Here is a 23,638-nt window from a genome sequence, read left to right as displayed (position 1 = left end):
CGAGCTGTTTTAAAGATTTGTACGTGAATAACTTAGTTGGATAAAATCTTAATGTAAGAATTTATAAAGTCAATTAAAAAAATCGCAAGTTTGAAGACGAGTTTCAGGAGGAGTTTTTAGAGAGATAACATTTGAGAGGAAAAAAAAGAAATCTCATTGTAAGTGAAAATGACAAGTGGGTGATCGCAAAAATAAAAGGGTTAATGTCAAAAAAAAATCCCGAACTTTACACGTTTTTTCATTTTAATCACGAAATTTAAATTTTCTCATTTTCATACACGAACTACCACTTTTTCCCAAAACATACACGGTGCTGAGGTGGCACTCATTCATTGGTGTAAAATGACCTCCACCTCAGCGAATTACACCAATGGAGCCGTGACACCTCAGCACCGTGCATGAATTTGAGAAAAAGTGGTAGTTCGTGTATGAAAATGAGAAAATTTAAAGTGCATGATTAAAATGAAAAAACGTGTAAATTATGTTCGTGAATTTTTATGACATTACCCCAAAATAAAATCGTAAATGAAAACATACATAGAGTAAAACTTTAAAATGCAATATTCGTAATGTAATTTTTATAAGTTTTTCGTGTTGAAATAGAATTTTTTTTTTAATTTTAGATAAATTTATAAATTTTCATTGATACTTATGAACTCAACTTTTAAGTTGGTGTAAACACTTATAAACTTAAATAAAAATTCCTAAAATTTCATAACTAACAAATTATAAAATCTATTAATTTATGTGTCTTAATTAATTCCAATTTGCCAATTTTAATTTGTATGGAGCAGCACAGATTACCAATTATTGTTTATACATGATGTCATTAAAATGCAAGATGATGTCATTAAAATGCAAGATGATGTCATTAAAATGCAAAATGATATCAGAAAATCGATCCTACCTGTGTGTGTAATGGTATCATTGTTGTTGCCTTGAGTGGGTTGGTAAAGTGATTCACTTTTTGTCCCCAACGCGCACTATCACCACTATTTTTAATCCATCTCACCTTTTTGGCATATTTATTAGGAAAGGTAATTAATGTTATCCCTAAATTATGATAAATAATTATTATTTTATTCTTAAAAATATTTTTAATTTTATTACAAAAAATTAGTTTATCATATACACTTTAAATATCTAATAGAAAAATATTAAAACTTAAATATATTTAAAAATAATAATTTTAATCTTCTAAAAAAAATAAAAAAAATTATAACATATAGCAAGATTAGTAGGTAATCCTGAAATAAGTGGAAATGAATAGAAAAAGTTATGGTTGTAATAATGAGTTTGGAGGGAGTATAAGAAGAAAAGGTTGAGCATATATAAGTGAGGCATTTGATTAGCAAAAAATAGATAAAATTGGTGAAATGGGTAGCAAAATTGGAGCAGCATTATTAATATTAAGCATGGTGTTTATGAGCGGAGCGGGTGCCGGGGACGATAAAGATAAAGACGAATGCGCAGCGCAATTGGTCGGGCTGGCTACATGTCTTCCTTATGTGGGAGGAAATGCCAAAACCCCAACTCCAGATTGCTGCAATGGTCTCAACCAACTGCTCAAAACTAACAAAAAATGTTTGTGTGTTGTAATTAAGGATAGAGATGATCCTGATTTGGGTCTTCAAATCAATCTTACTCTTGCTTTAGCCCTCCCCTCTGTTTGTCATGCCACTGCCAATGTTTCTCAATGCCCTGGTAAAATATATATTTAGGTTCCTGCATTATTATGATTTTAAACTGAGTCCCTATGCTTTTGTTTGTCAAAATTGAGTCTTTACACTTTTAATTTTGTAGATTAGGTTTCTCTGTCACAGAAATAAAGCACGCGTAATGTAATTGGAGTAAATTTTTTAATTCATTATTTACATTAATAATTTTTTAAATTAAATCCATGTATTTTCGTTTTTGTTAAAAGTAAGCCTCTCAAATTGTTAATATTTTCTGTGACAAATCATATATTTTCATTCATTAAAAGTATATACAGCTGATATAATAATATAATTGACTATGATGTGGTAACAGAGGCTATCTAAAAATGTATAGATAATGATTTATGTTTGTTTTTGTATAAAAAATTTTGATGCAGCCCTCCTGCACTTGGATCCTACTTCACCAGAAGCTCAAGTTTTCTATCCACATGCCAATAATCAGAGTGCCAGCAGCCTTGCACCTAGTCCCGGACCCAATGGTAAATTAATTTTTTATCCAAAAGTTCCAGTATTTTTTTGTCTAGAGTGAAATTCTTTAATCCTTGTACAATAAAAAAATTCTAAACGAGAAATTGAATTTTATTAAATTATTGATCAAGTTAATTAAGTCAGTTTTCATTCATTTATTTATTTCAACTGTGATCAAATAAAATGAAATAAATCTAAACATGTTTGGCTATAATTAAAATAAATAAATTAAAATATATTGTAATTAATAAAAATTGTATACCTATGAATTTCACCAAATGTTTGAGTTTATATTGCGATTAAGCCTATTAAACACAATATTTTTGTTCCATATGAAGGACCAAATTAATTTAATTATTGTGAATAAAGCAGGTGAAGGGAATCCGACGAGTGGTAATAGCGAGGAACACAGTGCACAACCCCCAAGTAGTGGCTGCAACAATGGAAAAGGATGGATTTTATTCTTTATTTTTATATTTCCTCTATTTATGTTTTCTAATTACCAATGCATCACATGAGTATATTGTTCATTTTGGTTTACTTTTCGATCAATAAAATTGTGTTTTATGATTTCAGAGCAGAGAATTTTTGTCTCATTTTATTGAGAAATTACAGAGCCTACCTCTTTTTTCAAATTAATTGCAAAAATACTTTGTAAGCTTTCTTATTGACAAGCGACAGTGTGCTTCTTTTTCAAGTTATGTTTGCATATATATATAACATTCTTCTTTGTTCGAACTCCTTAAGATGATATTTGTTATTAATTTTTAGACACTTATATTTTAAGATAACACTTGTTATTTTAATTATTTAATTATTTTATTTGGCTTTTTAAAATAAAATTTAATCTATAATAGTCTATATATTTTTATCTTTTGTAAATATTGACATTTAATTTTAAGTATTTGCCTTTTTATTATGAAACATTTGTTATTTTAATTTTTTATTTAAAAAATACTCCCTCTGTCCCATAAAAGTAGTCCAACTTAAATTTGTACGGAAATTAAAAAAATATAAGTTTAATTAGTTAGCTTTAATTAACTTTCTATTATATCTTCAATTTAATTATCTGGATATTTTAAATAGTTTAAATTATATGTTTTGAGAACACCAATTATCTTTTCAGATTACAAATAATTTTTAAAAAATTAAGTTTGCTATTAATTTTTAGAAAAATGCTTTATAACCCACCATTTGAACCCAACTTTTATAACGCTACTTACGTAGCAGTATTTCATTCGTCCAATTTTTTTTCTTTCAAAAGTGTATCTCAAAAACCAATTTTTAAGACATCCACTCTTATAACGCCACGTCGGATGGGAAAAAAACTGTGGATTAAATAAGAAGATTAAATAGTATTATTTTAATTTTTATATTGAATTAGGTGATTATTATATGATAAACAAAATATAATATGGATGGTTGAATTGATGAAGGCTAAAGTTGAAATCTTAACTCAACTAACAAATTTAAAATGAAAATTTGACTTATATTTTGAGACGCCAAAAATTGAAATTTGACCTATTTTAATGGGGAGAAGGGAGTAATGTTATTTTAATTACGAGAGTTTATGTATTTTAATATTTATCATGTATATATAGGTATTTATTATTTAAGACATCTTATTCTCTTTAGTTTGTTTTTTTCTTTTAAATTCATATATATATATATATATAATATTTAATTAATATTTTTTTCCATATCAATGATATAAATAAAAAAAATTAAAAAATTAAAAGAAAATATTTATAATATATTTCAAAACAAACAATATATAGGATGTAATTTTAGAAAAAAAAAATATATATATTTGTATTTTCCAATTCAGTTCTTATTATTCGATAGTTGATTTTGAGTCATTAGTTGCTTATTTGTTTCTCATTAATTTCTGTTTGGCTATTTTTCGGTTGCTTGTTGGTTGCTCGTTTTGGGTTGCTCATTAGTTGTTTTTTGGTTGCTCATTAGTTGTTATTTAATTGCTCATTGATTACTTTGTGTATAAGAAATATTCTTATTTATTTGTTGTTTATGTTTCTTATTTGGTAATTGAATTTATTTATGTCATAAAATGACCAAGGGAGAAATCATTATTTCATATGCTGGAGAAGCAGTAGCTATGCCTTTGACGAGTCTTACCAATTACTGCAATTGAGGATGTTGAGTAAATAAAGAGGATTGTTACAATCAATGACAGAACGTTACTATGATAGGAGGGGGATATGACACCCTTAAACAAAAATATAAGAAATTTATGGACTAGTCATTTCTGATAAATTAAGTGGACTACTATTTACCGCCCCAAATTACTACCCACCGCCCAACTTTTTACCAAAATACCCCTAAGCCATTTTCAGTTTTTTTTTTTAAATATTCAATTCTCTCAATTCAATTAAAAACCCAACGAATATCCGAGTGAATTTACAATAAAAATGTCAAAATCGACTAACAATAAAAGACGGAACTTCCGGTAAATAATCGGTTTTTATTTATTTATTTTTTTAATTTTTTTAATTTTTTTTTATTTTTTTTAAAGGGCATCGCCCGGCGATGGCGATGGACCTGTGCACCATCGCCTGGCGATGGCGATGGTGCACTGGGACAATCGTCCCTCGGGGACGATTGTCCCAGTGGACCATCGTCCTCGGGGGACGATTGTCCCAGTGGACAATCGTCCCAGGAAGACGATGGTCCCAGTGGACCATCGCCAGAAGATGACGATGGTCCCAGTGGACCATCGCCAGAAGATGACGATGGTCCACTGGGACCATCGTCCCTCATGGACAATGGTCCACTGGGACAATCGTCCCTCGGGGACGATTGTCCCTGTGCACCATCGCCATCGTCAGGCGATGGTGCACAGGGCCATCGCCATCGCCGGGCGATGGCCCTTAAAAAAAATAAAAAAAATTTCTTTTTTATTAAAACAGTTAAAAACGAAAAAAATTAATTACCCGAGGTTCCCGTCTTTTATTTTCCGTTGATTGCGACATAAATCGGCTCCGGTTATCGTCGGGATTTTAGGTTGAGTTTGAGAGATTTTTGAGTTGAGAGGATTTTTGTTTTTTTATTTTTGAATTGAAATTATGTTAGGGGCATTTCAGTCAAAACTTGGGCGGTGGGTAGTAATTTGGGGCGGCGAATAGTAAACCCCTAAATTAATTAAGGTCATGACTTGTATTTGTAAAGGTCTAAAATTTTAACAGGTGGAAGAACACCTAAAAAAAGAAGGGAAAAGGGTCAATTATGCCCCTAACGTTTGACTCGAGGATCAAGTAAGCCCTCAACGTTCGGAAAGGTTCAAATATGCCCCTAACGTCTTAAAAATTGAACAATCAGGCCCCTAATTTGACAACCATGCCCCCAACGTCTCACTTATAAGTCACAATTAGGGGCTTGTTGTTCACTTTTTAAAACGTTGGGGGCATATTGGAACCTTTCCGGACGTTAAAGGCTCATTTGATTTTGTAGACAAACCTTAGGGGCATAGATGACCCTTTTCCCTAAAAAAAATAGGTGACTCCTATTGTTTTTATAAACGTATTTATGGATTTTTATTTTTGAATTAATATTTCAAATATTTCCTTATAATATAAACCTGCTGATTTGAATATTAATTTTTTGTTCCGTTTAGATATTTTCCATTCTATTTTAGAAAGTCTCATTCCCGTTTTAAAATTAAGTTTATATTAAATTTTATTTTATTTTATTCTATTTTTAACTTAAAATAAATTCAATAGAAAATTTTAATACCATTTATAAGTAAAATATGCTATAAAAAGTAGGCCAAATATCGTAAAAAGGCAAAACCTTTTACAAAAATTTCACAAAAGTACCGACGTTTCAATTTTGTCGATTTTGACCAAAAACTGATTATTTGGTTTCACAAAAGTCCCGACCTTTCAATTTTGTCGATTTTGACCAAAAATTGATTATTTGGTTTCACAAAAGTCATGACCTTTCAATATATGTTCATGTCAATTAGGCGCCACATATGTAAATTGAAATCAAATTGAGAGTTGGTTACAATTGAAACCAAATAATCAATTTTTGACCAAAATCGACAAAATTGAAAGGTCAGGACTTTTGTGAACTTTTATAAAAGATCCGGCCTTTTTATGACATTTGACCTAAAAAGTATTAGCTTTATTAAAGTTGGCCCCCTCAAAATTACATGTCTAGATCCTATACTAGTCACAATTCAATATAAAGTGCATCTGGTTAGATGAATAAATAAAAAATTTCAAATTAAATGGAAGATTAACAGTCCGACTATATTAGCCGCAAATCATATTAGAAAATTGAACAGTTATGTTAGCAAACGTTAGGTGGTGGAAATAAAAGAGGCTGCAGATAAGAAGAATTATTGAATTGTTTTATTATTTTGATAATTAATTTATGTAAATTTAATGGCTTAATATATAATTTGACCCCTGAATTTTTACCCTTTTATCCATCTAACCTCTAAATTTAACGTTTCACCTATCGAACCTCTGAAGTTGTTAAATAATTCGATTTAACCCCTGAACTTGACAAATATGTAAGTATTGAACCCTTCGTGCCCACCTGTCACTTGAAACATTCTAGAAGAAATTGTGTACGGAGGGGTTAAATGTTTACGTATTTATCAAGTTCGGGGATCAAATTGGGTTATTTAACAAGTTCAGGGGTTCGATAGGTGAGACGTTAAGTTTGGAGGTTAGATGGGTAAAAGGGTACAAGTTCAAGGGTCAAACTATGTATTCAGCCTAAATTTAATCATTTACGATGATAGGTGGTTGAGAAATTTCAGTTAGCAGGTTAGTTTTATTGATAAAAAATTGTTTTAAAATAATTAAAAAAAAAGTCAACAAAATTAGAAACATATGGCATGGCATGAGGTCCACGTTAACAATGTAGCACAACGTAGCAAGGAGTATAATTGCAAAGTTGAAAATTAAAAAAACTTAAAGATGATACCTTTTCATGTGAATCGTAATGGACATATTTGCAAGTAATCCTTTTAATTTTAGTATAAACACTTTCTACATCTACACACCGATTCAAAAGGGTCCGTTAAAAAAATACATATATCAATCATGAGAGAATAATATTCTGCATAAATTATACTAAAAAATATTACGAGGATAAATAGATAAATGCTATTATCATTTATTTTATTTTATTACAATTTTTGTATATTATAAAAACAAAATTTATGAAAAAACAAAACAATTATAGACTAAAACAGATTAAAATCGTTTTAACAGTACGAGTGCATAAGGGTTTTACCAGCAAATATGATGTAAATACAATGTGATTAACAAGAAGGGTAATTATTCTTTGAAAAATATTGAAATCACAACGATGTGATTAACAAACAAAATCATGTCAATTTGATCCTTTTGAGCAATTACTAAAACTAAAAGCACAAGAATTAATAATTATTCTATTTGATTAGAGAGAAAAACACCTTGTTCTTATTCACGATCACATTATACTTATTAGACATCTCCTTTTCAATCTCTTCACGAAAAAACTCCAGTTTCTTCTGATCCACAACTCTTGAATTCCCTACAATATCAAAAAATCAATAAATAATTACGTATGAATAATGATAATCAGAAATAAATATTAATCGTACAAAAGAACGTACCAAACCATCCCCGATCAGGTTGAATTCTCGTATCAGGAAGATTCTTGGATTGTAATTCATACTTGATAATCTTGCCTCGACTGTTACGCTTCGCCTTGCTGTTGTACATCTTTAACCGCCGCACAGTAGCGGCGCTACGCTTGTTGTTTTTGTTAGTTTTTGCGTTGAAACGGTTGGTGTCGAGCGAGTGCTTTGGCTTCATGGACACGCTCCGTTTTTTCTCCGTCTTCTTCTTCCCCATTATGATGCCCTAATTTGCTGCGTAGGAGATTACGTGAAGAGGAGACCGGCGTTTGTTTTTTTAGGTCAGGTTTTATATATAGTATTATTTTCGGTTCGGTTCAATTATTTGTTTTCATAACCGAACCGAAACTCGAAATCGACTCGGTTAAATTAGTGACCGGAAACCGGACCGAATTTTAATTCGGTTTGGTTTGGTTAAGCGGTTTTAACATCGTCTCTAACTTCTGTTCATTTTTACAGAAAAATTGAAGCAGATGTGGGATTATGGATCGAATTCTGAAAGCCGCGAGAACTTCCGGTTCTCTTAATCTCTCTAATCGCTCTCTAAGGTAAATTCATCTTTTTAACTCTAAAATTTGGTTAATTAATTGTCACATTGTTCAAATAAATTGATTTAATACAGTTTAATTAGTGATTAATTATTGTTTCTTGATTGATTGATTGATTGAATTTTTTGGATGTTCAGTGATGTACCAGATGAGGTTTATAAAATTACGGATGCGGCCGGAGACGGTGATAAGTGGTGGGAGGTAAAAAAATTAATTCAAATTAGTGAACATTTGCAATTAGATTGAATTTTTGACAATCTTGTTATTATGAAAATTTTAAATTTGGTTCAAATTAGTGAAAGTTTGCAATTGGATTGAATTGTCGACAATCTTATTGCTGTGAATTTGTAAAATTTGATTGATTGATTGTTGTTTTAATGGTTATTAGGCGGTTGAGCTGCAAAAGTTAATATTGGCTCATAATAACATTGAGTCATTAAAGGAAGATTTGAGACTTCTATCTCAGCTTACTGTTTTAAATGTCAGTAATAATAAACTCACAGCTCTTCCTACTGCTGTTGGAGAGTGAGTCTTTTTTCCGTTTTTGTTTCGTTTTTTGTGTTCTTAATTTTATTTGATTGATGTTGATTGTGGATTTTTTTTAAAATTTGTGTTGATAGGCTGTCTATGCTTAAATCGTTAGATGTGTCATTTAATATGATACTGAAAGTTCCTGACGAAATCGGATCTGCAACTGCTCTTGTCAGGTAGGCTTGTGTTACACACTTCATCTTTTTGTTTGAACTTTTAGTCTCTAAAATTTGAAATTTTTATGTTTTGTGTGATTTCTCACTCTGGAGCGTGTTCTTTCAGGTTTGATTGTTCGGGTAATAAGCTTAAGGAACTACCGAGTTCGCTTGGAAGATGTTTGGATTTATCTGAATTGAAGGTTAATGTTTTTACTTGATTATTCTTAAAACGATTTGAATTTCTGATTGTTGATGGACTATCATTGTTTGTAATTCTTCTATCCATGCACTTAACACAATTAATATCTGTGGAGAAATTGATTATATTCTCTGTAATCCTTTCATTTCCTTGGAAAAGAAAAAAGTAGATTATTATTGCTATAATAGAATAAAAAAATGCAAGTTGTCCAACAAGGACTTCTTAATAAAAAAATTAAACAGATATATTATTTGGTAAATCGGCAAAGATTTTGATGTTCATAGAATCTCTTAAGAACTATAAGTAATCCCGGGGCTTGTTTGAAATCTAATCTACACAACTTATAATACTTAATTCTTCTTTTGCATGAAATCAAACATTTCATTTTCTTTTATGTTAATTTTGATTGTGCTTAATCTTCTGACTAAGCTCGTGTGTGCAACTTTTCCTCTAGGCATCAAAAAATTTAATTGCCAGCTTGCCTGAAGATCTAGCAAAATGTTCAAAATTGACAAAAGTGGATGTGGAGGTATTAGCATCTGTTTGTCATTTTAAACTAAATGTTCTCTCTTTTGCTTCTTTTCACATGAATTTGGAGTTCAAAGTATGTATAATGTACTCTGATAGATATCTCCTTTAATCTTGATGAATCTCTTATCAATTGGTAGGGTAACAAGTTACAAGCTTTTTCTGGGAATTTGATGGAATCGTGGACTATGCTTAAAGAACTTAATGCATGTAACTATTTGCATTCTTTCATTATTTTCTGAAAATAACTTGAATCTTCGTAAATATAGAATTTTCAAAATGCTTTTATTGTTTGATCTTTTCAGCAAAAAACTTGATGACTGGGATACCAGATAACTTTGGGAGCCTTTCACGACTAATTCGTCTCGACTTACATCAAAATAGTTAGTGAATTAACCTAGGACTCCCTCAAACAACATTTCCAATATTTTTCTCTCTTCTCCTACTGAGTTGCATGTATCTGATTTTTGTAGGAATTTCATCTATCCCGCCTTCGATAAAGGGTTGCTGCTCCCTTTTGGAATTCTATATAGGGTAATCTTCTCATCCATTTTTAGCCTTTTTAGGGTATGCATTAGAGTTATTAGGGGTGTTGGGAGAAAGTAGATTTTCTCTTTAACTATTCAGAATTTCAGACTTTGATTTTTATTCGGCATTTGTGACCTCAAATTTTCAGGAACAATTCACTGTCTACTTTACCTGCAGAGATTGGGGAAGTTTCCCAATTAGTAACTCTAGATCTTCATTCAAATCAGGTATATTTGGTTACTTTCTATTCAAATTTAGTACAAATGCCTGCGTCCTAGCTTTGGATGTTGAGACAGGTTAGGATGGCCGAGTACAATGCTCTATTTATTATGATCACTTTGATTCAGCTTTCTTGACTGGAAGTGCTTTCGCTTCAAAATTAATGAATCTGTATTAAGTGTATGGTGCCTATATAATTGTATATAGTATTTTACAATTCAAAACAATTGCATGAAAGATTTAGCTACACCAGCCATTTATAAATGCTTATTTGATGTTCTATATGAATTGGTTTGTGCCGAAAACGTTTTAAAATAGTGCTACTTGCAGAGATTTATCAAAAGAATTGATGCAGAGAGATCCCTTTCAATGCTGCATTATGTGCTAATTAGTTTATACACGTGCAGTTAAAAGAGTTTCCAGCAGAGGGATGCAAACTACATCTTTCAGTCCTGGATCTTTCAAATAATTCATTGAGTGGATTGCCCTTAGAGATCGGTAAGGTTATCAAATTTTATGTCGGTACTGTGAGATTATTCTAAGAACAAAGGGTCAGGGCTCCCCCTAAACTTGTGACACAAGGTCATCTAACCCAATTTATACTTTTTTGAGCAACTAACCCCAAAAGTTTTCATTTTTGGGTCAAATAACCCCATAATTGTATTTTTAGAACACGTAAAATACAAATCGGAGGTGATAGATGCAAAAAATTAAATAGATACTTTCTTAATTATTATAATATAATTATTCTAAATCCATTTTTTAAAATAAAAATATAAATTATGGGGTTATTTGACCCAAAAATGAAGAGTTTTGGGGTTAGTTGTTCAAAAAAGTATATATTGGGTTAGATGATCCCGTGTCACAAGTTTAGGAGGCGCATTGACCCTTTGGTCATTATTCTAGTGTCTGTTTTAATGGACGGATTAGAATGGCTTAGAAAGGGAATGTGACACACAAATTTAACTTCATTGACCTTTCTTTTATACTGTTTCTCATGTTAAGTTATGCGTTAAAGATGCATATATTACCTGTCATCTATTGGTCTATCTTTCTTCTTTTATCTGAGTTTCTTTCTTTCAATCTCTTCGCTTTATAATGGTACCTATGCCATTGATTTGTCCAGGCAAGATGGCAACTTTGAGAAAATTGCTGCTTATTGGCAATCCTTTACGAACTATACGAAGGTTTGGGGCATGAAACTGGTCTGTTGTGGATGTCTTATTCTCGATTATTCAAGTTAGTCACATGATATTTCTGTTTTGTCTTCCAGCTCATTGGTTTCTGGACCTACCCCTGCTTTATTGAAGTTTCTACAAAGTAGACTTTCTGGAAATGAAGGTCAGCTTGTCTTGTCACCCATGGACAAAATCAATTCATATATAGTTTATTGCTTTCTACAGTGTTCTGTTTTTCGTTCTCTTATATTGTTTTTAGAGTTCCAAATTTGCACTCACTGCCAACTTGCCCTGTAGATTTTAAAGCTACTACTCCCCCAAAAGCAGATGTTATTGCCATGGCATCACGATTATCCATCAGTTCAAAGGTACCCGTAATTTCATTCATTTCAACTTAGCCTTTGGCATGTTCTTCCTAATGCTTACTTATACTTTGGTGTGGAACAAGAATTCTGAAATTAGAAATTTCATTCTTCGTTAAGGAATTAAGGATTTTCAATTAATTTTTTATTTGGAAGTTAATCAAGTTAGAAAATGTGTTTTTGTTGCATAAATTCAGATATATTAGGTCAGAGGTATTTTGGCAATTTTTTAATTCTCAGAAAATCACATTAATCTATCATTTTTAGGAGTTTTTAATCGATCGCCAAGTAATATTCATAATCGTTATAGATTAATATTACATTTATTATTTGTTTTGTTTTAGAGTTCAAGTTCCAACATGAATTTGGAGTAGTCTTACAAGTCCTTAGGTTTGTAAAATTATTTCTTTATTTATACTTAGACTTGTATCAAGTAAATTATCAAATCTGAGTTTGATAAAAGTTGAAAGTAAAATTATCAAATTTGAGTTTGATAAACTTTAAAAGTAAATTATCAAATTTAAGTTTGATAAACTTGAAAAATTTCTGCAATTAGAATTGTGCTGATTTGATTTTTTTTTCTACGTGTGATTTCTGAACCCAACTGTGATTCAAAGGATACTATCAACTTTTTCTTTGTTTTTCCTTAAATTCCAGTCCTGAAATCATACTCAAGATATCTGCATTGTTGTTTTCTACTCAAACATACGTAAAACATGTTGTTCAAATTTGTCTTACACTAATTTTGTATCAAAGTAAGTTAGATTTATGGGTATCAAATTGGATTAACGAGTCATGTCGATTCACTCAAACAATATGATTAAGGTCAACACGAAACAACCCATTTTATTAATCTCGTCAACCCGAATATGATATGGAACTTAAACGGATCATACGTGTCAATACATGTAACTCATTTTATTAAATGAGTTGAATATGGATATTATAAAAGCAATACGTTTAGCAATTTATTGAAATGGGTCTAATACGAGTTATACTGACACAACAAATTTAACATTTTATTTGAATGGATAAAATCATACAAACACAATATCTGTAATATATTTAATTAACTAGATACAATTGTGATAAATTTGGTCAAGTGAATTATATATAGATTATGCACATTAATTAGTTTTTAAAATATTGAGAAATGATGCGGGTTGATTATATGTTGGATCTGGATAACACAATATTAAAAATTAAATGAGTTCGCATGTCAACCCGAGACATGGCATGCTTTAAGTCATCTCATAAATGGATCAACTCATTTATGACACAAACACGGTAAATCTAAACCCCAACCCATTAATTTTCTTTGTTAGACAAATCATTTCGTGTATTATGACCCAAACATATAATCAATTATCTGCAATATGATCTGTTTTTGATGTGCACACTCTAAACCTTAATCCTAACCTGCTAATTCTCCGTGTTAGGCAAATCATGTTCTTCTCGTGATCCATTTTGACATCTCTTTAGATCTTTGAAGTCATTGAGCAATTTTCTGCAATATGGTAACCAACGGTGAATTAAGTTCAAAATTTGACACTTTCCTATACAAATTTACTGCCACATAAACAAATAATGAGGTTAGAATTGGTGAAATAACATTGACCATTGGTTGTGCTAGAAACTAATATGCAAAAAATACTTTGAACACTTCCAAATATGAACAATCAAGCTATCTTAGTCATTGGCCAAGGGGATCAAGGAAGAGTAGCTGCAAGAGATTATGATCCATCCCTTCTAATTATACTAAGGAATATTGGAGAACACTATCAAGAACAAGATATAGCCGAAGATATTAGTCAAAAGTTTAAAGTTGACGTTCCTTGTTATAGTAATAAGGATTTCGTCATATATAGTGATTGGCTTAATTCGCTAGAAAACTTTTTTAAATGATAAATCATGCGTGAGGATCTAAGGATAAGATTTGCTAAGATATAACTTGTAGGAGTAGCAAAAGACCGGTAGTATGAACATGAGCATAAAATGAAGATTCAAGGGCCACCCTGTATTAGTATATGCCTAGATTTTGATTTTGATCTCTCTAGTTTCTGGAAGTTTTGTTCTCAACACGTGGATACATAATTCCTAGATTGCATTCCACTTGAATTTTGATCTGGCATATAGTATTACAAGTTTTGAAGAGATAGTTGGACTTTAGCTGTGTGGAAAATTTATAGGCTTAACTAAGTTTTGGCTGAGATAAATACAAAATCACTTTGAAATCTATGCATTTCTTTGTTGTCCAAATGGCAAATAAATTGAAGCCCAACCATTGTTGTTTCATATGCCTGTTATGGTTAAGTGATGATAAGAACACGGCTTAGGGTCTCGCTAGGACATGCTCAATTTAACAACAACTACAAGCAATGTTCTTAAAATATGTGAAGCAAGCATTGACGGTTTGTAAACTTGTCTTTTGCCTGTTGACATCTATGTTGCATGAAAACTTCTCCAGGCTTCTTATGTTATAGCATTTCATTTTTATTTTCAGAAATAAGTCAGAAATTCCGAAACTCGTTAATTGCAATCTATACTTGTAAAAAAAATGTTGTTTTTCTGTTTTCAATCTGAGTTAGTTATTGTAGTGTTTCCATTTTCGAGCAATATAGGTTGTCATTGTTGAATTCCACCATTCCGCATATGAGATGTGGAACAACATATATCATGCATGCACAATGTAGTAGCCTTCTCTTCCCCTAAAATTCAAAATCCTACATTTGAGTGAATTTCAGCCTCAGGTCATTGGTCTTTATAGGAAGCAATATTACCCTGCTAAGCTGGCTTGCTCTATTTTAAATATTCCTGAATTAATGATTATATGCAGTCCTAACACAAAGTTTAACCAAATTGTTCAGTATTTGTTTTTCATCTGAATGCATTTTTCAATGTTGGAATTTCAGGAACTGTCGTTAGCAGGTCTGGATTTAAGTGCTGTCCCATCACAAGTGTGGGAATCAAGTGAAATTGTAAAAGTTGATCTTTCTAGAAATTCTATCCAAGAACTGCCAGTGGAATTATCTTCTTGTATTTCTCTCCAGGTAAAAATTTCTGTCATACTAGGTTTTAGTGAAAACTCAATTTTTTGTTTTTATTATAGTGTTGCGATGTCGGTTTCCTAGCCAGTTCATTTTTGTGTTATTTCATGTTTTTTTAATCTTTCTGATGATGTTAGGCTAAGTTCACAAATTTGATACTGAAACTAATTTATTTAGACAGATACATGCATCCTGAGCTTGCAGGATCAATTAATGCGAACCTATTGATCACCACTAGAGCTAATCTACTTTGTATTCTTTTTTCTTGACATCAATTGATTGGCGACCTTTTTCTGGTAATATGGAAATTGCATTTTTCATATACCATGAGCTGGGTGTCATTGGCCATTTTACTAGGGATCCATGAATGTTTTGTGTGACCAAAAAATGAGTTCATGATGCAGCTAATACAATTCCTGCAACTAATCTGTTTCATTTTGACTTTTACTTAGATTTGTTATCTATCTGATAAGCGATAACTTTATGTGGTCAACAAGAGTGTCATATATATTCTGTTAAGCAAACCTGTGTGAGCTTCCAATGACTCCTAAATTTGTATACAAATCTGCAGACATTGATTTTATCAAAGAACAAGATCCAGGAGTGGCCTGGGGCAGTTCTGAAATTACTTCCTAATCTTTCGTGTTTGAAGCTGGACAGTAATCCACTCAGACAGGTAAAACAGACTTGATTTATGATTCTTATTGTGCTAGGAAATAAGATTATTGATTGATACTTTTTAAAGCTTCCTGTTTGTGCATTAAGTCTAAATTTTCTCAACACGTAATAGTATTAAATGACAGGAATCAAGTAGTAATAGGGTTTTTCTTTGTTACTTAGAGAGGGAGAATACAAGAACTTACTATGCAATCCAAAAATCTAAACTAAAAGATACTAGAAATGAGTCATTTTAATTCCTATGGACAACAGTTTAGTATAGACATTTTAAATGCTAAAAGGTGTATTTTTAATGGAAAAAAATAGTTAATTACATATAAGGGAAACTATGATATTCTGATTCAAAAGCAACTAACAGAAATGTAAACCAGCATATGTAAATCTGATCTGTTGGTCTAAAACAACTTTGAGTCTCAGTCAAAATTGAACTTGTCTGTGCATTGGATAAAAAAGTTCAATGTCAGAAAAAGTTCTTGAAGTTAATCCCTTGTCCCCTTTTTCTCTTGTCAAAATTTACATAATACAAGACTTTTTATGTTATAATGATGATGTCGTTCAACCCTATGTGTATACTTCTCCTTTTGCATATGTTTTAATGGGCTACTATGCTTGCTTTGATTCATGTTAGATTCCATCTTAAAACCAATTGGTTTTAAGATGGAATCTAACAATTAGTATGATCTGGTTACCCTTTCTACTTGGTCCATATGCTTCACCTGTCTAATTAGAAATTTACTTTTGTGTTTCTCTTTTATGCTTACTCTCATAAATTGTCTTTGGAGTACCAATTTATTCTACATGACCTGTAGATTCCTTCTGATGGATTTGAAGCAGTCCCAAAGCTTCAGATATTGGATCTTAGTGGTAATCCAGCTTCAGTTCGCGAGCTACCAGCTTTTTCCAGGTTGCCTCATTTGCAGGAGCTGTACCTAAGGTCAGTTAACTTGGAAACTATGACTGGAACATGCATACATATTTACAGTATTACCATATGCCGGCCATGTATTTATACTTCATGTAATTCTCTTATCTATTCTGTTTGTCTTAGTTTTGTATTAACTTTACAGACATGTTCAACTGCACGAAGTAACATCAGATATTTTGAGCCTACAACAACTTCGTATCCTTGATGTGAGCCGAAATTGTCTGCAATCAATTCCTGTGGTAATAATTTTGTTTGCTGGAAAAGAAATATTCAACATAAGGAACTGTAACTTCTTGAATCTTGATTAAGAATTTGATAGTGTCGGCAAGGGCCATTCCTTTTTGTTGATAGATATAAGATGGTTTTAGCATATGTTTTCTGCCTATTTTTCTTTTTATTTTTACAGCCAATTTGAAAATTATCTTGATGGTTTGTTGAATAGATGTTCGCCTTTTTTACTTGGAGAAGCAAGAAAATATTTTATTTTTTACTTTTATGCTTTGCCTGCTAACAAATCTTGACTGTGTGTTAATTTTCCATGCAGGGTTTCAAAGATCTTTCCTCTCTTTCCGAGCTTGATCTGTCTGACAATAATATTTCAGCACTTCCGCCAGAGCTGGTTAGTGTACAAAGTCATTTGCTATATCTTCACTATAAAAGTTGAGGTTTGAAATCTGAAGCTCTAGCTCCTGAACCAAAAAGAAATAAGGATTAAAGGAAGGGTGTAACTCAACTTTTTTAAAGGAACTATTTTGCCGAATAATCTTTTACCTTCTTAATCGACACCTTACCTAGGATTAGTTGAAAATTGAGTCTAGCTATGGAAAAATAAATTATGACTCACTAGAGAATTTCAAAAGGAATTCTTGATTGAGAAGCAATTGTTCGTCTATGGCCGCTCAATTATAATGTTATGGACCATTTTAAGAAGGGTTAATGTCAAAAAAATCACGAACTTTACACGTTTTTTCATTTTAATCACACAGTTTAAATTTTCTCATTTTCATGCACGAACTACCACTTTTTCTCAAATTCATGCACGGTGCTGAGGTGACACTTATTTATTGGTGTAAAATGACCTCCACCTCAGCGAATTATACCAATGGAGCCGTGACACCTCAGCATCGTCCATGAATTTGAGAAAAAGTGGTAGTTCGTGCATGAAAATGAGAAAATTTAAACTATGTGATTAAAATGAGAAAACGTGTAAAGTTGGTGAAGTTACATTAAACCTTTTAAGAAGTGCATGAATTATGTCTCACAACTTTTGTCATGGCAGCCTGTACCATTTGCTTTATAGTTACTTTTTGACATTATAACTTGCATAATGATGGTCAGAATTTTGAGGTATTTATTCTGAGATAAAAACATCTATTTATTTCTGATTTTTGTGTTTCAGGGCTTGCTTGAACCAAGCTTACAGGCCTTGAGACTTGATGGAAATCCATTGAGAAGGTATAACTATCTTTAACTACGAATTTGGGCTAACTTGAGCAAATTTGATTGCTAGACATATTTTACTTTTCATGAACCAAGTCCATTTAGTAATTGGCTAACCGAGGAGGAAGTTCCGAAGCCTTTACGCATTTTCACAATTATAATCTTATCAAGTTTAGCAGAATCTGCATTTTTACTATTTTAATATTTTCAAGCTCAGCATAATCTGCATTTTTTCTATTTAATTTTATCATGTTCAGCGTAATATGCATTATCAATAACAAGTTTAGGCATATACTTTTTGTAATAAAGCAGTTATACCTATAAAAATGCTTTTCATGTTTAGCGTAATATGCATTATCTATTACAAGTTTAGGCATATACTAAATGAGCAATTGCATGTTTACTATTTAATTTTATCATGTTTAGCATAATATGCATTATCTATAACAAGTTTAGGCATATACTTTTTGTAATAAAGCAGTTATACCTAAAAATGCTTTTCATGCACGTTCTATTTTTTTTAACACTAGAGTGGTCAACATTATCGATGTAAGGGATAGTTAGAGTTCATCTAAAATTTTAAATCCTTGGTTATTTGATATGGTATCATAGTCTCTATGATCGAAAGGTCTAGCGAAGTCTCATTTTGTAAATTAAATATTTAAACACAAGATAAGTTGGACCTTCATTTGTTCACACTTACATTCTAATGGACATTCGTGTGTGGGAATGAATTGGAGATGATAAAATCATAGTTGGGATCTCGTCTAAAAGTTTAAACTTTTGTATGGATCGAGTGTTTAGCAACATGCATGAGAGATCACTCTTTTCTTGGAATGAAACGGCCATAGCTGGCCAAGAAAAACAGAAAGATAAGAATCTATTTAAAGATTAAATGTGTAAAGCTGCTTTATTCTCCTTTTTATCTTCGTCAATTAAAGTTTCTCTTCCATGAGAAATTGAGTCACCAACCTGTAACAATTAGAAATCTTCTTTTCTACAGCATCCGAAGGACAATTCTGGACAGAGGAACAAAAGCTGTTCTTAGTTATTTGAAAGACAAACTTCCCGAGCAGTAGTCTATTACACTTTTACTCGCCTGTTCTGTTTTCTTCCTCAGTTTTATTATTATTGTTACTGTTGTTGTTATAATAATTATTATTGTTGTTGTTGTTGTTATTTTGTATTGTATGTGAAAGCCTGAAGTTGAAAAAACTTTGTGCTTGTAATTCCGAGTGTAACACATTTGTAACATACACGTATGCAAGACTACACTTGCTGTTTTGCATTATGCAGCTTTTTGCTTGAATGATATACAATAGAATGCAATATCAGATTCAGAGTGCAGTACGAGTAATGCAACTATCTGTAAATATCAATTTATGCATATTTTTTTTTATCAGATGCCTTTGTACTTTTCATTAATCTAGGCAATAATTAACTGGAAAAATGTGCTTTCAAAACTCCTAAGAAAGTTGAAGGAAGAATATTAGACCAAAAGATCAAATATTGCTATCTTTTCATGTTTTCTTAATAACAAGTTCAGTAACCTGAAAATGTAACTGTAAGTCTCAGCTTGACCTGTAGTAATCCGGCAATCAATGCCTCTTTTGGGGTTGTAGATGAGAATCATGTCATGTCATGTCATTTACTAGGACGGGTTGTGGCATACTTAACCACCGCACCAGTTTGTAACTGCTGCTGCAAATATGCAACCTCCTAAAATTCTCAACCTTGATCTTCTCCATCAATGTTGGGAGATAATGCCAGTCGTTGATGTCTGCGTTGCCAAATTAAAACCAATTAGCAGTCTCGACCTTCTCCGTTTTATCAACTCTATAAAGCGAACCAATAGAGATTCCCATCTGACGGTGACATACCTAGTCCACCGTCATCACAACTCATTTTTTTCATGGTGATTTGTTATGTACTAATGGGCAGTTATATAACTAAATCTTTGTATAGAAAATCATAAAGTATAACCATGTCTGGTATGAAAAATAACTTGATGCCAAGCATAACTCAAGGAATTAGCATGAATGATGAAACATCCCTAACTATCAAGGAAACATATTTACAATAGGGCATTAACTAGATAAGCTAACAAAAAAAATTCCTTCAAATTCTAGATTTCCCGTTTGGATAACAAACCTTGTGTTGTGTTAGCTTTTTCTAAAACAGATGCAAAAGTGTTTGCTAGTGATCACTATGCTACAACACGGTTGAAAATCTTCTCCAGTATAAAATAGCATACGGAATTTGTAATAGACGGATCTACATTGACATATCTCATGTCTTCACTCCAATGGATGTATCTTGGACATCATCATCCAACAACACTTTAAACTTTAGAATCTTCTGAAGGCAGGCAACTGGCTTCACCTGCTTAACGGGAGATTGATTTGGATCTATGATATATGCACCAGAGAAAAGATTTGCTTCTGATGGTCCTGTCTCCTCATGAACCACCGGGGCAGCTTCTGAAAAATTTAAGGTCATCACAGCATATAATGTAAAATACCCCAGTCAGCTTCATGTTGATCATACTGTAAGCTAAACTATTTTAACTATACATATCCTTAACACTTCCAGAAAAATGCCCAATGTTTGCAACAAAATGTCATTAGGGGCGCAATTCAACCAATCAATTAGTCATTCGGCAAAGGGAATTAACATAAAAAACACATAATGGTTGTTTGTGTTCAATGTTTTATTATTTCCTAACCCCAAAAGCCGATTGAGATGAACTGACCTCACTATCTCTTGCAATTGCATTAGGAAGTACCTTTTAGTTAGGAAAAACATTGAGTTTGCTATCCGGAGTTAATTGACAAACAAATAAAACATAAAAAGGAAGAAAAGGTGACTTCTCCAATTTCATCTCCAAATGACAGTTCCCAAGTGTGTTCATTAGCATTTCAACATTTGAAATGTACCACTTGACACTAATTAAGTTTGAGGCAACAGTTGGGACCTCCAGCCCAAATAAGTAGATATCTAATAGAGATTCTATTTCTAGCTTGTTTCTACATGCAGGAAACAATATACAGGACGTACATATTATAGCATGATTATGATGAAATGCAACTTCTGCTGCAAAAAATACTATTTCAGTCCCCTTATATTTGCAATAAATAGTAGAAATGGAACCATATCCAGCATTCCTCAGCTCTCTTAGTTGCCAGAGAATGATAAAATGAACAGAGTGAAAGCTAGCATGCAATGCAAAAAGATAATCAACTTCTATTATAGTTAGTTTGTTCAGTAAGTTCATGCAAGGAAACTTTCCTGCCTTCATCACCAAATTTTAAGGAAAGGACTCTAAATAAGCTTACCCTCCTCGGTAAAAACCAAGGCTGTTCCGATCGTTTCCTCGTATTCTCCAATCTGTGAGAAAAAAGAGCATAAACTATGTGTTCGGTGAGAATGAAACCCGAATATTTTCATCAGAATGAAAAATTAGCAATTCGTCCAAACTAAAAAATCCATCAAATTCAAAGGAATGTGTAATACACCAATCCATCAACTCACCAATTTCAATTTGTTATCTATTATCAGTCTAGGATTCAACGTGTCGAGACCCTACAATTCAAAACGTAAGAAAGCAAAAGTAACGAAAATTCAGAACTATTAAATATCAGGATCAAACTAAACAAATGAAATAAATCTACAAGCAAATGCCATATGGTATTAATAGTAAGTAAAGCATAATTGCATACAGATAAAACATATGGAGCATTTGGTGGAATTTCAACTTGCCCAGAAACCGCATCAAGATCAAGTAATACGTATTCTTCTTCTTCGTTTTCATCTTCTACATTATCAGGACGAGTCGAGTTTCCCTCCATTATTGAAGTCCTGATTATGAAGATTGGGCACAAGTGTAAAAAGTGTGAGTGAATGTTCTAACTTAAAATTTAGGCAATTGTCAAACCAATAAATTCCAAGGCGCAAAACCAATAAAAATCATAACTATAGAATCCCATCAAAACAAAATAGCATTTTAAGTCAAGAACAAGAAAGAATTGTGATGAAAAAAAGAGAAACAACCTATGGAATGGATTGAAGTGGACGGTAACAAGACAGCACTGGCGGCAGCAGCAGAAGACACGGCGGGGGGCTGCAGAGAAGTCGGAGGCGGGCAAGCTGCGACGGCGTAAGAGGGCAGCAGTCAAAGGCGGCGGAGGGGAAACAGCGACGGGCAGCAGCGGCGTTTATGTTATGTGAAGTAGCTGTGGTTAAAATTGCATTATTATTTTGAAAGAAAATTGCATTATTTTAAGAGAAAAGTAAATGTTTCAATTATTTTCAAAATTTATTTTATAGTAATACTTTATTCCTTCAAAAATTATATTTCTTAATTTACTGTTTAATTTTTTGAAAAAGTATATATTTTTTAAATTATAAATATAGTTTGATTCTATAAACTAAATCTTTTTTTTTGTTTTAATTATAATTAAAATTATTCATCAAAAAAACAATTATAATCAAAACTGTTAAAATCATTAATTTTAACATATTCTACGTAATAATTATTTATGCAATTTACTGGGCACATTTATCCACAAGACTAGAATTCATGTACTATTAATTTGTTTTTATTCTTTTTTTTTTCAAAGTTAGTGGTTTTTTTCAATCTCTAAGAGTTAGTTTTTCTTTATCTGTTCCTTATACTTTTAAAAACAGTCTTATTTAAGAAAAGTGTGAAATGGTAGCGCTCTCAATTTTTTTGCCAAAGATATAATTTCATTCATAGATAAAAATTCGACTACAAGAATCTCAATTCTAACCGCAATAAACGGATTAGAAATTACAGAATATTAGGGTTACTCGACAACAATTGTGTCACCCAAAATCAAACTCCACAAAAACTAGATCTAAAAATAAACCTAGCTAAAGTGGGCAATTTACAAATATAAAATTACAACAAAAATAATAAAAACCTTAAATCTATAACAAATCTAAGGAAATATCATTTAAGTCATAAAATTAATTTGTAAACTAATCTTCCAAAGGAGATGTTAGAAATTCAGAACTTCAACGAAACACCCGTTCTGGCCGATTTCTAGACGAAGGACCACCAAGTGATTTTGTAGCGCGAAAACACCAGAGTAGTAAATCTTACATAGCTCACTATGAAGAGAAGAAGAAAACCCATAAAGGGTAGAAATCAACATGGCAAATATTATTACAATAATAGATAATAGATGGTAAAAATACCATTTATTTAGAATAGATGTAGAGAAAATAGAGGGTAGGGATATGATTTTGACAAAAAATTAGCCAAAATCACCTCCCCAAGACATGAGCGGCGCTGGCTGTTGTTAGGGTTAGGAGAAATGTTAGAGAGAAGGAGCTTCTGGATGGCGCACAAATATGTTTAAATTGTGAGTTAAAACTAGTATGTAGCGCTCTCAGTGACCAAGTGAAACTATATTTAAAAATATAAGGACCA

At 31.9% G+C, this 23,638-nt stretch overlaps 4 protein-coding genes across 5 annotated transcripts; 2 read left to right on the top strand and 2 right to left on the bottom strand.

Annotated features, from left to right (window-relative positions):
- Window positions 1-1,310: 1,310 nt before the first annotated feature.
- LOC126669087 (non-specific lipid transfer protein GPI-anchored 14-like) lies at window positions 1,311-2,761 on the top strand. Of its 2 annotated transcripts, none has more exons than XM_050362411.2 (3): window positions 1,311-1,704; window positions 2,096-2,197; window positions 2,556-2,761. In XM_050362411.2, exons 1-3 carry the CDS (start codon window positions 1,377-1,379, stop codon window positions 2,702-2,704), a joined length of 579 nt encoding a protein of 192 aa, XP_050218368.1. In that variant the 5' UTR covers window positions 1,311-1,376; the 3' UTR covers window positions 2,705-2,761. The 2 variants fall into 2 exon arrangements, with proteins under 2 accessions (XP_050218368.1, XP_050218371.1); XM_050362414.2 differs by having other exon boundaries at window positions 1,321-1,704; window positions 2,559-2,761.
- A 4,838-nt stretch (window positions 2,762-7,599) lies between these two features.
- LOC126669089 (nuclear/nucleolar GTPase 2-like) lies at window positions 7,600-8,059 on the bottom strand. Its single transcript, XM_050362416.2, has 2 exons — window positions 7,819-8,059; window positions 7,600-7,736 (listed from the first exon to the last, which is right to left on the bottom strand). The coding sequence occupies exons 1-2, from the start codon at window positions 8,057-8,059 to the stop codon at window positions 7,612-7,614; spliced, it is 366 nt and encodes a 121-aa protein (XP_050218373.1). The 3' UTR covers window positions 7,600-7,611.
- LOC126669083 (plant intracellular Ras-group-related LRR protein 6) lies at window positions 8,034-19,530 on the top strand. Its single transcript, XM_050362407.2, has 22 exons — window positions 8,034-8,123; window positions 8,302-8,390; window positions 8,528-8,591; window positions 8,779-8,915; window positions 9,011-9,097; window positions 9,204-9,279; window positions 9,733-9,807; window positions 9,947-10,016; window positions 10,112-10,189; window positions 10,280-10,340; window positions 10,483-10,561; window positions 10,961-11,051; window positions 11,680-11,740; window positions 11,827-11,894; window positions 12,029-12,099; window positions 15,006-15,143; window positions 15,712-15,816; window positions 16,628-16,752; window positions 16,886-16,982; window positions 17,288-17,362; window positions 18,143-18,198; window positions 19,187-19,530. The coding sequence occupies exons 2-22, from the start codon at window positions 8,326-8,328 to the stop codon at window positions 19,260-19,262; spliced, it is 1,755 nt and encodes a 584-aa protein (XP_050218364.1). The 5' UTR covers window positions 8,034-8,123; window positions 8,302-8,325; the 3' UTR covers window positions 19,263-19,530.
- Window positions 19,531-20,172: 642 nt separating this feature from the next.
- LOC126669088 (uncharacterized) lies at window positions 20,173-22,454 on the bottom strand. The gene is made up of 5 exons (XM_050362415.2): window positions 22,234-22,454; window positions 21,903-22,041; window positions 21,715-21,765; window positions 21,519-21,570; window positions 20,173-20,663 (listed from the first exon to the last, which is right to left on the bottom strand). Exons 2-5 carry the CDS (start codon window positions 22,029-22,031, stop codon window positions 20,473-20,475), a joined length of 423 nt encoding a protein of 140 aa, XP_050218372.1. The 5' UTR covers window positions 22,032-22,041; window positions 22,234-22,454; the 3' UTR covers window positions 20,173-20,472.
- Between the last annotated feature and the right edge of the window lie 1,184 nt (window positions 22,455-23,638).

Source organism: Mercurialis annua, linkage group LG2 (assembly GCF_937616625.2).
Source record: "Mercurialis annua linkage group LG2, ddMerAnnu1.2, whole genome shotgun sequence".
In the NCBI taxonomy this organism is placed as follows: Eukaryota; Viridiplantae; Streptophyta; class Magnoliopsida; order Malpighiales; family Euphorbiaceae; genus Mercurialis; species Mercurialis annua.
The sequence above is the reverse complement of the archived record's forward strand: the minus strand, read 5'-3'. Positions and strand labels throughout refer to the sequence as shown.

Coding starts and splice junctions, on each gene's coding strand:
- LOC126669083 (XM_050362407.2), top strand. CDS start 8,326: ATGGATCGAATTCTGAAAGCCGCGAGAACTTCCGGTTCTCTTAATCTC. Junction 10,017..10,111: donor GCTTAAAGAACTTAATGCAT/GTAACTATTTGC, acceptor TGATCTTTTCAG/CAAAAAACTTGATGACTGGG. Junction 16,983..17,287: donor GTCTGCAATCAATTCCTGTG/GTAATAATTTTG, acceptor TTTTCCATGCAG/GGTTTCAAAGATCTTTCCTC.
- LOC126669088 (XM_050362415.2), bottom strand. CDS start 22,031: ATGGAGGGAAACTCGACTCGTCCTGATAATGTAGAAGATGAAAACGAA. Junction 21,571..21,714: donor TAGATAACAAATTGAAATTG/GTGAGTTGATGG, acceptor TTTTTCTCACAG/ATTGGAGAATACGAGGAAAC. Junction 20,664..21,518: donor CTTGGTTTTTACCGAGGAGG/GTAAGCTTATTT, acceptor TAAATTTTTCAG/AAGCTGCCCCGGTGGTTCAT.
- LOC126669089 (XM_050362416.2), bottom strand. CDS start 8,059: ATGGGGAAGAAGAAGACGGAGAAAAAACGGAGCGTGTCCATGAAGCCA. Junction 7,737..7,818: donor ACCTGATCGGGGATGGTTTG/GTACGTTCTTTT, acceptor TTGATATTGTAG/GGAATTCAAGAGTTGTGGAT.
- LOC126669087 (XM_050362411.2), top strand. CDS start 1,377: ATGGGTAGCAAAATTGGAGCAGCATTATTAATATTAAGCATGGTGTTT. Junction 1,705..2,095: donor CAATGTTTCTCAATGCCCTG/GTAAAATATATA, acceptor ATTTTGATGCAG/CCCTCCTGCACTTGGATCCT. Junction 2,198..2,555: donor ACCTAGTCCCGGACCCAATG/GTAAATTAATTT, acceptor TTGTGAATAAAG/CAGGTGAAGGGAATCCGACG.